General features: G+C 43.5%; 1 protein-coding gene across 6 annotated transcripts in view; it reads right to left on the bottom strand.

The window, feature by feature from the left end:
• The window catches only part of PLA2G6 (phospholipase A2 group VI), a 57,170-nt gene that overhangs the window by 804 nt on the left and 43,856 nt on the right, over positions 1 to 12,510 (bottom strand). For all 6 annotated transcript variants that reach the window (XM_043881708.1, XM_043881709.1, XM_043881705.1 and 3 more), the window contains 5 exons: positions 12,181 to 12,331; positions 2,394 to 2,530; positions 2,027 to 2,181; positions 739 to 906; positions 136 to 209 (listed from right to left, as the gene is read on the bottom strand). In XM_043881708.1, the coding sequence (XP_043737643.1) occupies positions 136 to 209; positions 739 to 906; positions 2,027 to 2,181; positions 2,394 to 2,530; positions 12,181 to 12,331 (685 nt within the window). The remainder of the gene's footprint in view (positions 1 to 135; positions 210 to 738; positions 907 to 2,026; positions 2,182 to 2,393; positions 2,531 to 12,180; positions 12,332 to 12,510) is intronic.

Here is a 12,510-nt window from a genome sequence, read left to right as displayed (position 1 = left end):
CCCAGGACACTTGGCCCGGGTCAGGGGATGAGAGCTAGGACTGGGGTGGGCTTAGGACACATAGCGGCCCCTCGGGGAAAGGGCAGTCCAGCCTGGGGGCTGGGGGCTGGGGGCTGGGGCCGGCCGAGCCCTCACCTGAAGTACTGGATGTCGACCATCTCGCACCAGGCCCGGGCCCGGTCCACGGCCCGCCCGTCCGGATCCGTGCACTGGTGAGAAGAGGCCCCTGTGAGTGTTCAGCCCACACGGCACCCACAGCCCCTGTCCAGGCTCCGCAGGTCCCAGGGTGGCTTAGCTCCCCGTCAGCAGGGTGACTTTGGACAAATCCCCCCGCTCTGTGCTGCGTGGCCTGTCCCAGCTCCGCAATCAGAGGGGCACGGGCCGTGGCCGGGACAGGTGGCTCAGCACGGTCTAGGGTCGGTGAGCATGGAGTGGCTGAGTGGACAGGCCTCCACCTCCCGGCCCCCTCAGCCTTTGTCCATCTGACATTTTGGGCTTCCACATGGGCCATGCGTGAAGGAAAGAATCCTCAGCTAAACAACTGAACACCCTGCTGTAGCTGGTCACCGAGGGTCCTGCCAGCACTGAGACTCTGTACTGGGGATCCCCCCTCCTCTGAGCTGGCTAAGGAGGGTCCACAGAGCCCTGCCATCTCCCTGACACCCAGGGTTCCCACAGGAAGCCTCACCCTGGGGCTGAGACCCCGAGGGGAGTGGGCTGGGGAGAGGCCATACTCACACAGTCCACCACCATCCTGCCCAGCTCCTTGGCCCCAAACACAGTCTTGGCCAGTTCCCAGGGGTTGCTGGGTCGGAAGACGTCCACACAGGTCACAGGCACCTGCGGGGACCTCCCTGTCCCCAAGGAGACGACAAGGGACAGCTTCTTCACCTTGTTGTCCTGACCCTGTGGGAGCAGGACAGGTCAGAGCAGGCCTTCCCCTTGGTGGACCTTTCCACGGATGGGGACACCGAGGGGTAGAGGATGGGGGACAGAACTCTGATGGCAGAAGCACAGCTTCTCCTTTGCTTCGGAACAAGTTCTGCTGCCAATCTTCTGGGCGACCTTGGTGACCCACCTACCCAGGCTCCTCATTCACTAAGACAGGTGACGTCTGAGGACCCTTCCCCATCTCAGTCTCTCAGCGATTCCCTCTCTCCCTGTCCTTCTTCATCTGGCCTCTAGAGGGCACTCGTCTGTCTGCAGCTTGGGGCTGCCTCGGGGGCTTGGTGCTGGCAGCAGTGACAACCACGGCCAGTAGGGATATAGGATACCCACAGACAGGCACTGTCCTAAACCCTTTGCAGATAAAAGCCCGTGGAAACCTCACAACAGCCCCCAGGCAGGTTCTATCAGCAGCCCAGGCAGAGGCTGAAGTGAAGCATGGGCAGAGCCAGGCCCCACACTGCCTCTCCTAACATGTGTGGGCCTTGCCCACCTCTGCACTAGGCTCCTTGGGCTCAGGGCCACTTCTTTTCCTCCGGATCACTGACTCTGCACTGTCCCCTCCCCAAAGGCCTTGGGATGGGCTTTCTTCCTCCGTGAGCCCTTTCTGAGCCCCCAGGCCTCTGGGGGCGGGGGATGCTCCTGGGCCCTGCACCATTCTCTGTCACAAGCATCTGAAACACTTGGATGGACGTGTGCTTGTTTAGGGACTGTCTTCCCTAAATATGAGTGCCCCAAGGGCAAGCGTGTGTCTCCAGGGCGGGCAGTGTGGCTAGGCCTGTGACTGGCACAGACCAGTCTGCATGCTGTCCCCCCCACAAACAGCAGATGCTGTTAACTGATCATTAACACCCTTCACCACCTGGTCTGGACTGCACCTCAGAATCCCTCTTAGCACAGTGCTTTGGGCAGACACCAAGCAGGTTCAAGAGTGAGATAAAATTGCCATCAAGGGCACGGATGAATGATCACATGAATAAAAGATACTTGCTCTCCCAGGAGTCAGTCCTTAGTAAGATTTGCAGAAACAAACTGCCAAGGGCGGTCACATCTAGCTCCCCCAACCTGCGGTGGCTCTCACCTTGCGGATCAAGTCCTGGTTGTACTCATGGATCTCAGTCATGGCGTCTAGCGTGGGGTTGTTGGCCAGCAGCCCACCGTCCAGGAAGCGCCCGTTGGGCCGGAAGTAGGTGGGGGCTGCCCCACTGCTCCGGGCTGCCCGCCACACCAGCTGCTCTGGGGGTGGGGGAGGAGGGGGTTCAGTGGCACAAGAGATGCTGCATTTCAGATCTCAGGGTGTGTGGGTGTGTGTGTGTGTGTGTGTGTGTGGGTGTGTGTGTGGGGGTGTGTGTGTGTGTGTGTGTGTGTGTGTGTGTGTGTCCCCGCTCTCCACCCCACAGCCTCTGAGGCCAATCACTTCCCACAGATGCATCAAACATGGTTTTCACCTGATGGATGTGTTGGAGGCTTGAGGTTAATGTTCTGGCTGAATCGAGGCTCCCGAACACATTCTGGAGCCTCGTAGTTCCGGAAGAGATGGAGTTCAGCTGGCTGCCGGTCAGACAGCGTCCCTGTGAGCATCACCCTGGAGAAACAAGGAGCAGGATGCTGAAGCCACCGACCCACCCATCCTTGACAATCCGCCCTTGGCAATCCTTATCCAAACTGCCCATGCACTAATCCTAAACCCAGCATTCCAACTTCTGGGAACCCATCCTAAGATGCTCCCACATTTGTGGGAGATGGGCACACACTAGGCTATTAATAACCTTAAAGCAAATGACTGGAAACAACTAAATGTCCATCAGCAGAAGGGTTCAATACACCAAGGTTCAGTGGGCCTGTGCTGATGGAACAGGTGCAGTACTGCTTCATGTACTACTGGGTGGTCAGCACCAAGTATTTCTGTTTAAGTGGAAAAAGCAAGGTTCAGGACAATGTGTGTATATGTGTGCATGTGTGCTAAGTGGCTTCAGTTGTGTCCGACTCTTTGTATCCCCATGGACTACAGCCCGCCAGGCTCCCCTGTCCCTGGGATTCTCTAGGCAAGAATACTGGAGTGGGTTGCCATGCCCTTCTACAGGGGACCTTCCCAACCCAGGAATCGAACCCACATCTCCTGCACTGGCAGGCGGGTTCTTTACCACTAGCACCACCTGGGAAGCCCATGTGTAATATGCCACTATTTGTTTAAAAACAAACCCCAAAAGACTCCATGTACCTATTTGCTCCCTTCCCACCTCTAGAGGGTCAGACAGTAACTCTGGAAGGACCCATGTAACAGTGAGCTGCCTCTGGGACACGGGACTGCTTGGGAGCTGAAACTCCCAGACTGGAGTCAGGGGAGAATTTTCAGAGTGTCATCTCTGATAGTTTACCAATGTTCTGCCATGTGAGTCTACAATCTATTAAAGAAGACTCCTAACTGTCTCAAGAGACAGACATTCTTAAATACTGAGGGGAGTGTAGACTGACACAATCCCCCTGGAAACTAGTATGTATTCAGACCCTTACAAATGTCCTGGCTCTTTGATCTGGGAATTCCATTCTGGAAAATTTAGCCTAAAAGAACAATCTTAGTTACAATGAAAGCTTTTTGTTTAAGGCTATTCATGCAGTGTAATTTATTACAGTGAAAAATGAACGGTCTACACGGAAACAATAGGAGAGAGTGTCTAAACAATGGAATGTTTTGCAGCCGTTTCAAATGGCTACCAAGGAGTTTAGTCTAATACTGAAATGTATTTGTTACATTGAAAAATATAAAGAAAAGGGAACAAAAAAACCCTCTGCATAGGAAAATAAGATTAGTTTTCCACTTTGAAGAATCTTGGGGAAAGGTTATTCGAATATTTCTCCCACTGAACAAAAAACTAATGTTGGAAAAATGAAAAAATAAACAAATCTTAAAAGCACAGATGATCTGACAAAATAGAAAGGAAAGACCAGGGTAAACTAAGGATAAGCAAGAACCCAGAGAGGTAAAAGGAGCACAAACCCAGCTTTGACCTGAAGGCAGACACCAAACTGTCAATCTGAACTTCAATTGAACTGCTGATAGTCTCACTGGGCCAGATGGACAGAAGTCAAAATCCAGAGTTCACCAAGGTTAGGGATGTAATGGAAGACCCCCCCCGCCACATTAGATTGTAACCCCAAAGGACTACCCACTTTACCTTTGGATAAGGGTAAACCAAAAATAAACCTGCCTCCTTCCCACTCCTTGAAGCTGTGAGTAAAGTTGCCTGGCATTGAACAAGGGAAGGAGAAAAAAAATCCCTGAAAATGTATAACCACAAATTAATCCTGCAGATCTGTAGACTAAATTCACACCACCTGGGGGAGGCGGGAGTTCCAAAACCTTCATGCCAAGGATTTAGTTACAGTGGCCCTAGATGGTACTGTACATGGGTACCTGGAAGATATAACATGAGAGAAGATACCCTCATTCTAAGCTCCATAGAATCTGCACATATTATATCTCAACATTAAGGAATACCACACAGTTTCAAAAATGATGAAGAGGGGTAACATCATGAAATAAAATACCATGGATGAGAATAAACATAAACCAACACAGACAGAAAAACATACTTATATAGACAGCAGTTATTTGAATCCTGAGACAAGATTATAAATCAGTTATGCTTATAATGTTGAAAGACATCAAAGACAAGCGTGGTAATATTTTCAGAGAATAGAAAACTACAAGTAATGACCTAGAAGATTTGAAGATAAACCAAAGAGTACTTCTAGAAATTTAAATAAATAAATAAATACTTGAATGATTTAAATGGAAAATCAGATAATGTTAAAGAGAGAATTAGTGAATTGGAAAATAGGTAAGAAGAAATTAACCAGAATCCAACACAGATAAAATGAAAGAATATATAGGAGAAGTTAAAAGACATGAAAGACAGAAAAGCTCTAACATTTTTCATTGGAGTTCCAGAAGGAGAGGCAAGAGAAATTTAGGCAGAGGCAAGGTTGAACAGATAATGACTCAGGCTTCCAGAACTGAAGAAAGACAGCAATCCAAAGATTAAAGAAGGCCAAGAAATCCAATGCAGGATAAATTAGAAGGAATTTATATCTAGATACAGCATAGTACAACTGTAGAGCACCAAAAACAAATAAACACATAAATAAAAGCACCCAAAGGAAAAAGACTACTTACTTTCAAAGGAGTGAGAGTTAAACTGAAATTGACTTTACAAGTGCAACAATGGATGCTAAAAGATATAGAAAGCTATCTTTCATGCTCTTCAAGAAAATCACCAGCCTAGAATTCTATACTCAACAAGAATAAGAGAGAAAGGAAAGAATGTCAATTGATGAGGGTGAAATAAAATTAGTTTTAAATGATGAGGATGAAAAAAACCTATTTTCAAACAACTCTGCTAGTGGAGAATTCACTACCAGCAGACCATCTCTATGGGAAAAACAAAAGAATGTACTTTACGCAGAAGGAAGGTGGTTGCAGGAAAGACTGTAAAGCAAAGATGTGATGCACATATATACACACAAATATGCATACTCAAATACATACACACATACATACCCAATGGTGTGCTGAGGCCAGCTCATACTGGCTTGTGAGAACCTATTGCTACATCTCATGGGCTGGTTGTTAAAATGTTGGTAGCTTGAATTCAGCCATAGTGGGAGTATTTTCACCATGGGAATTGGCAAACAATACAAACCAGGGTTTTTCCCCTGCTAAGAGATCGAGTTTACCAGTGCACCACTAGATAAATATAAACACCAACTTCAAAAAACAGTATCTTGTGAAATTAAAAAAAAAAAAGATAGATTTAAAATACAGAAAAGTCATTATAAATAAGATAAGGGAAAGAAAATAGAATTAAAACATTTAAAAATCCTTGATTATCTGAGGGTGTGGGTAATGGTATCAATTAAATTTAGACTTTTATACTACACACTGAAAAAAAAAACAGAAATGAGTGCATAAATTTCAAACTATTGGGGTTGGGGTGCAATGTAATGATTACAACTATTCAGTAAATCCAAAAGAAGGCAAGAAACATAGAACAAAATAGGATGGCATATGTCATCCCCAAAATATGAGTAATTATGTCAATATAAATGGATCAACCATATAAACTGCTAGATTAACTATATGAAGGTTCTGATAGTCAAACCAAACAGCTAAATCAGACAACTAATTAGATAACTTAAATATATTACTATGCAATATAATCTATAAATAGACAACGCACAGATAAGATAAAGAACAAATCCAACTATATAGGCTATTTTCAAGAAAGACATCTAAAACATATGGATCAAGAAGGTTGAATTAAAGCATGAGCACAGACATACCATGCAAATATAACCATGAAAGCTAGTATAACTATATTAATATCGGCAAAATAAACTTTAAGGCAAAAAACATTCTTAGAGATAAAGAAAGCTGCTTCCAATCACCAGAAAGATTCCTAAAAGTTTAAATTTATATGTACTTCATCACACAGTATCAAAATATTAATGTAAAAATTGACAGAGAAGTCAAAAGACAAATTCCCAGACTGGAAGATTTTATCTTTCTCAGTAACTGACAGAAGAAGTGGATAGAAACATTAGTACAAATACAGAAGATTTGAAACTTTTAAATAAATGTTCCTAGCCAGCATGACTTAATCAACATGTATAGATACTGGCATTCAACAAATGAAGAATCCATATTCTTTTAAATTATTCATGGGACATCTATAAAAGCTGACTGTAGAAGGCCACAAATCAAGTCTCAGTAATCTTAAAGGACCAAAATCAAACAGAGCATGTCCTCTGACTACAAAGCAATTAATAATAAAAAGATAACTTGTAAATTTCTAAGTTTAGAAGCTGAGAAATGCCATTTATTAATAATAATCACAATGGTTAAAGAATAATAGTAAAAATTAGAAAATATTTTGAACTGAATAATCATATTCTAAATGCACTTATGGGATATAATTAAAGAAGGAAAATGTTTATTTCTTTTTTTTTTTGGTTTTTTGGCTGTGCAGCACAGCTTATGGGATCTTAGTTCCCCAACCAGGGATCGAACCCATGCCCCCTGCAATGGAAGTGTATAGCCCTAACCACTGGATCACCAGGGAATTCTATGGAGGAAAATGTTTAGATTTACAAACACACACACATATAATATGCATATTTATATAGTACAAGAGAAAAAAAGGCCAAAAAATAAATGAGCCAGACATTTATTTCAAAAAGTTAAAAAAAAAAAACAAAACAGCCATATAAACTTTAAAAAGTACAAGAAGGAATAAATATATGTACAGAAATTAATAAAACAGAAAATGTATATATAATAGAGAACCAATAAATAGCCCAAAGTTACTTTTTTGAAATACTAATCCAATTAAAAAGCTTGTAGTAGCAAGACTGATAACATGAAAAGTGGAGGTGTAAATCATCAGGAATGAAGAGGGCCGTAACAACATGCTTCAGACATTAAAGATAATAAGAGAATTTTTGAACAACTCTATGCCAACAAATTTAAAGATGTATATGAAATGAACATATTCCTAGAAAAACGTAACTTAACCAAAACTAACTCAAAAAGACATTTGGAAACCCTGAAGAGTTTTATAAACATTAAAGAAATTGATTCCATCGTTAAAAATTTTCCTACCAACCAAACCCCAGTACTAGATGACTTCACTGGTAAGTTCTACCAAATAGTCAAGGAAGAAATAACTCACTGTTATATGAACTCTTCTGGAAAACAGGAAAAAAAAAAAAAGAGAGAGAGATACTCCCTCGAAATCAAAACCTTGCAACCTAAAAATGGTAATAAACAGGTCAATCTTACTCATGAACATGGATACAAAAATTCTAACAAAATATGAGCATAGGGACACTTCCCTGGTGGCCCAGTGGCTAAGGCTCGTTCGCTCTCCCAATGCAGGGGGCCCAGGTTTGACCCCTAGTCAGGGAATTAGATCCCACACGTCGCAACTAAGAATTCACATGCCGTAACTAAAAAAAAGAGATCCTGCATGCCACAACTAAGATCCAGTGCAGCCAAACAAATAAATAAATATTATATATATATATACTTTTTAAAAGTTAGCATATTTGAGTGATTTGAGCCCATAAGAATCCTCTCTGTAAAAGGCACCAGGAAGTGAAAGCAGAGATAGATATGGTTACGACTGAGCAACTTTCTCACACACACACACACACACACACACACACACACACACACACACACACACACACACACACACACCCACACCCAGGCACACAGCAGCATTATTCACAGTAGCTAATAGATGGAGACGTCCATCAAAAGATGAATGGTTAAACAAAATGTGGTCTATAAGTGCAATAAAATATTATTCAGTCTTTAAAGAAAAGGAAATTTTGTCACATGCTGTAATATGTATGAACCTTGAGGATATTATGCTAAGTGAAATAAGCCAGTTTTAAAAAGACAGACACTATATGGTCCCACTTACATGACGTACTTAGAGCAGTCAACTCATGCAGACAGAAAGTAGAATGGTAGTTGACCGGGGCTGGGGGAGGGGAGGGATGGGGAGCTGCTCTTTAATGGGTACAGAGTTTCAGTTTTACAGGAAGAAAGAGGTCAGGAGATTAGCTGCAGGACAAGGTGAATATACTTATCACTACTGAATTGAAAAGTGGTTAAAGGCAAAAAATGATTAAGAGTTAATTTTATGTTATATGTATCTCACCACAATTAAAATTTAAAAAATAAACAAATGGTATTTCTAAATACCAGTCACAATTAGAAAATGAAATGCTTAAAAAATGCATAATTTACAGTAGCACAAAATATATGCAGGTACCTAAGAATAACACATGTGTAAGATTGCTATAGATAAAATTTTAAAACTGTACTAAGAAACTAAAAACAAATGGAATGTTTTCCTATATTCTCTAATTGGAAGACTCGGTGTTTTAATGTGTCAATTCTCCCCTAAATAAGTTTACAACAAATTATTATGTCTAAAATAAGCAACAGGAACCAACTGTATAGCACAGGGAACTATATTCAATATCCTGAAATAAAGCATAATGGAAAAGAATATGTGTGGGTGGGTGTGTTAACTGAATTACTTTGCTGTATACCAGAAACTAATGAAACATTGTAAATCAAGTTTAGTAGCAATAGTAGTGTAGTCTTTCAGTCCTGACTCTTTGCAACCCCATGGACTGTAGCCTGCCAGGCTTTTCTGTCCGTGGGATTCTCCAGGCAAGAATACTGGAGTGGGCTGCCATTCCTATCTCCAGGGGGATCTTCCCGACCCAGGAATTGAACCTGGATCTCCCACATTGCAGGCAGATTCTTTACCATCTGAGCTACCAGGGAAGCTCCACATATACTTCAGTAAAAAAGTAATCAAAAAAAAAAAAGTAATCAAACAGATTCAATATAATCACAGTAAAAATCCCAATAGGATTTGCTTTTCTGCAGAATTTGACAGTCTGATTCCATTGATACAGTTTCTATGGAAGTGCAAATAGCAACAAGTACCCTGTATCCTACACAGCACTTCTATGTGCTAGGCACTTTTCTTATAAACATGACGTTTCTACTTCTCATGAAAGCCCTGGGAAGCAGGTAGTATATTATTCCCATTTTTGAGAAAAGGAGATGTCAGGGTCCATGCTCTTAACCACTTCTCTAAAGGACCTCCAAGAATAGCCCTGAAGAAGGACAAGGTAGGAAGCCCTGCTATAAACTTGCTGTAGAATTAGGGCTCCATTTCAAAAACAGACCCAGGAAGGTTCCCAGACTCTTGGCTTGGACGCAAGGCCTGCAATATGGAGGGAAAGACAGACTTTTCACCAATGAGACTGGGGAAACTGTTTGTTCATGTGGAAAAAACAAGAAATTGGATCTCTCTTGATACAAAAATCAATTCCAGGTAGCTAAAAGACCTAAGTTAATAAAAGATTTTGATTGATAAAAGGCAGAATAAGGGAGTTTTGCGACTGGACACAGGAAACAAATTTCCTGCTTCCAGTTAGAAAGGGTTATTGAATGGATAGGAAAAGCACAAGTTATAAAAAGTAAAATATTTATAAATTCTACTGCATTAAGAACATCTGTTGATCAACAAAACATTGTAAGGAGAGTGAAAAGACAAGCCTAGAATGGGAAATTTCAAATCCATGTATCCATCAAAGGCTTAGGTTTCAAAATATAAAAAAGATAATTAGGAAATCTCATAACCCCCAAATCACTCAACTGTGCCAAAAATGAGTAAAACACTTGAACAGGAACTTTACAAAAGAAGAAATCCAGATGGCCTTTAAACATATGAAAAGGTGTTCAACCTCACTAGTTAATCAGAAAAATGAAAATTCAAACGAACAGAGACAGCATCTTATATCCCTCCCCCAGTTTATAAAGACATAAACATTACAAAGTTAAACTGCTTTGACAATCATCATTGTTAGCAAGAATGCAGAGCACCATGCATGCATGCTAAGTCGCTCCAGTCATGTCTGACTCTGCGACCCTATGAACTATAGCCCACCAGGCTCCTCTGTCCATGGTATTCTCCAGACAGGAATACTGGAGAGGGTTGCCATGTCCTCCTCCAGGGGATCTTCCCAACCCAGAATTTCAAACCCAAGTCTCTTAGGTCTCAAGTCTCAAGTCTCTTCCTGCATCGGCAAGCAGCTTCTTTACCAGTAGCACCACCTGGAAAGCCCATGTAGAGCACCAGGAACTCTCAAACATGCCTAAGGGGAGTAGAAACAGAAACCAACACTTTGAAAAACCACGGAGCAGAATCAAAGGGTTGAGGCCATGCCTCCTCCAAGACTTGGCAGCTCTACTCCTAGGCATGTGCTCCACAGGGTCAGAAAACGAGGCCCAAAATGTCCACTGAAGACTCAAGAGGTCCAAACAGGAAAGAACCCAAGTGCCCATCAAAGGTGTTTGGAGAAATAAACCGTGGGGGTGTGTGTAGTCACATGAGCAACGAGAATGAATGAAGCATAGAGCTTCACCCAACAGCAGGCACCAGGCTGACCAACGTGGCATTGAGGAAAGGAAGGATAAAACGCAAAATGATTCCATCCAAACCCAGAGACAGGCAGGACCGAAACCATGCTGGGGGCTGCATTCAGGCGCCGAAGCTAGATAGAAAATCTGGGAAATCCACTTCACACTAGTCAAGATAGCAGTTACCCTCGTGGGGGGTGGGGAGTGGGAGCTGTGATAGGGGCAGGGCACATGCACAAGGGCTTTTGGACTTGGCTGGTGGTCAAACGTGGGTGTCTGCTTTAGATTTATTCATGGAACTGTTTAATGTACTCTTCCAAATGTTCTATTTCACCATAAAAAAGAAAAAAATGTCTAGGAATAAAATAAAAAAACATTTTCCAAAACATTATCTTTCAGTTAATAAATCATGGATGATATATTTCCTCTTCTTTTTACTTTCTGTATCTTTCAAATTTTCTTAAGAGACTATGTATTATTTTTAAATGAAAAAAAAAGCATTATTATGAAAAGAAATCCTCCTAATCCTCCAGAGCTTGCTCACACCTCACTTCCTCCAGGAAGCCCTCCCTGACCACTTTGTCGACAGTCTTTTCTCCCCCTCTTGGCCCTACAGAGACTCAGTTGCTGAACACTTTTCAGGGCCTACTCTGAGGCAGCCATTGCGCTAGATGCTGGGGCTACAGAAAAATAAGACAGTCACATTCCTAGTTCAGGGAGCTCACAGTCTGGCAGGCAAACAAGGCATGAGGCAGAAAATCAAGTAATTCCAGGATGGAAAATAAATACTACAAAGAAGTGGTGGTGCTGCAGGTTCTTCTGGAAGCTCCTAAGCACGTGGTGCTTTGCGTGGTTGCCAATTTTTTAGGTCACTTCTCTCCCAATCAGATCGTAAATGTTCCCACCTGATGGCTGCATCACCACATCTCACACACACACACACACACACACACACACACACACACGTGCAGAGCCATGCTCAGCAAGTATGTGTGTGATGGACAAGAATCAACCCGCTCTGACCCAGGGATGTGCTGTGTGGATGGAAAAACATCAGACATGGGCGGAGGGTGTTCTGCACCTATGTTCCCCAGCACCGTCCCCACCCCTCCCCGCTCAGCCTTAATCAGACCAGGGCAGGGAGCCTTCTGCCCCAGGAAGGGCCAAAAGGGGTGCATGGCCGGCACCAAAGCCCCCCAGGTCCCACCCAGGAGGCTTACTTGGGCTTCTTGACGTCTGTCATCTTGGTGTGCTCTCCAAACTCCCGCTTCAGGAACTCCTCCAGGGGCCCCGACTCGTAGGGCCGAGAGCCCCGGAAAACCTCATCCTTCATGCGAAAGTACACACCACGCATGTAGGCCATGGACTTGCCTAGGAACGAGGAGGGCGGAGGTGGGGAGAAGACGCAAGGGCTGCCCTGACAGGGGGCTTGGGCACAGGAACAGCGGGTGCGAGCGGGCACCGACCGAGCCGAGGCCCCTGGGACCCTCCTCTGCAGCTTCCCACCCAGGCAGAAATCCCCTTCAGCGGCCCCAGGGCCCAGAACTTAA

This window comes from Cervus elaphus, chromosome 22 (assembly GCF_910594005.1).
Source record: "Cervus elaphus chromosome 22, mCerEla1.1, whole genome shotgun sequence".
Classification (NCBI taxonomy): Eukaryota; Metazoa; Chordata; class Mammalia; order Artiodactyla; family Cervidae; genus Cervus; species Cervus elaphus.
Note: the sequence above shows the minus strand (reverse complement) of the source record. Positions and strands in the feature narration are given on the sequence as shown.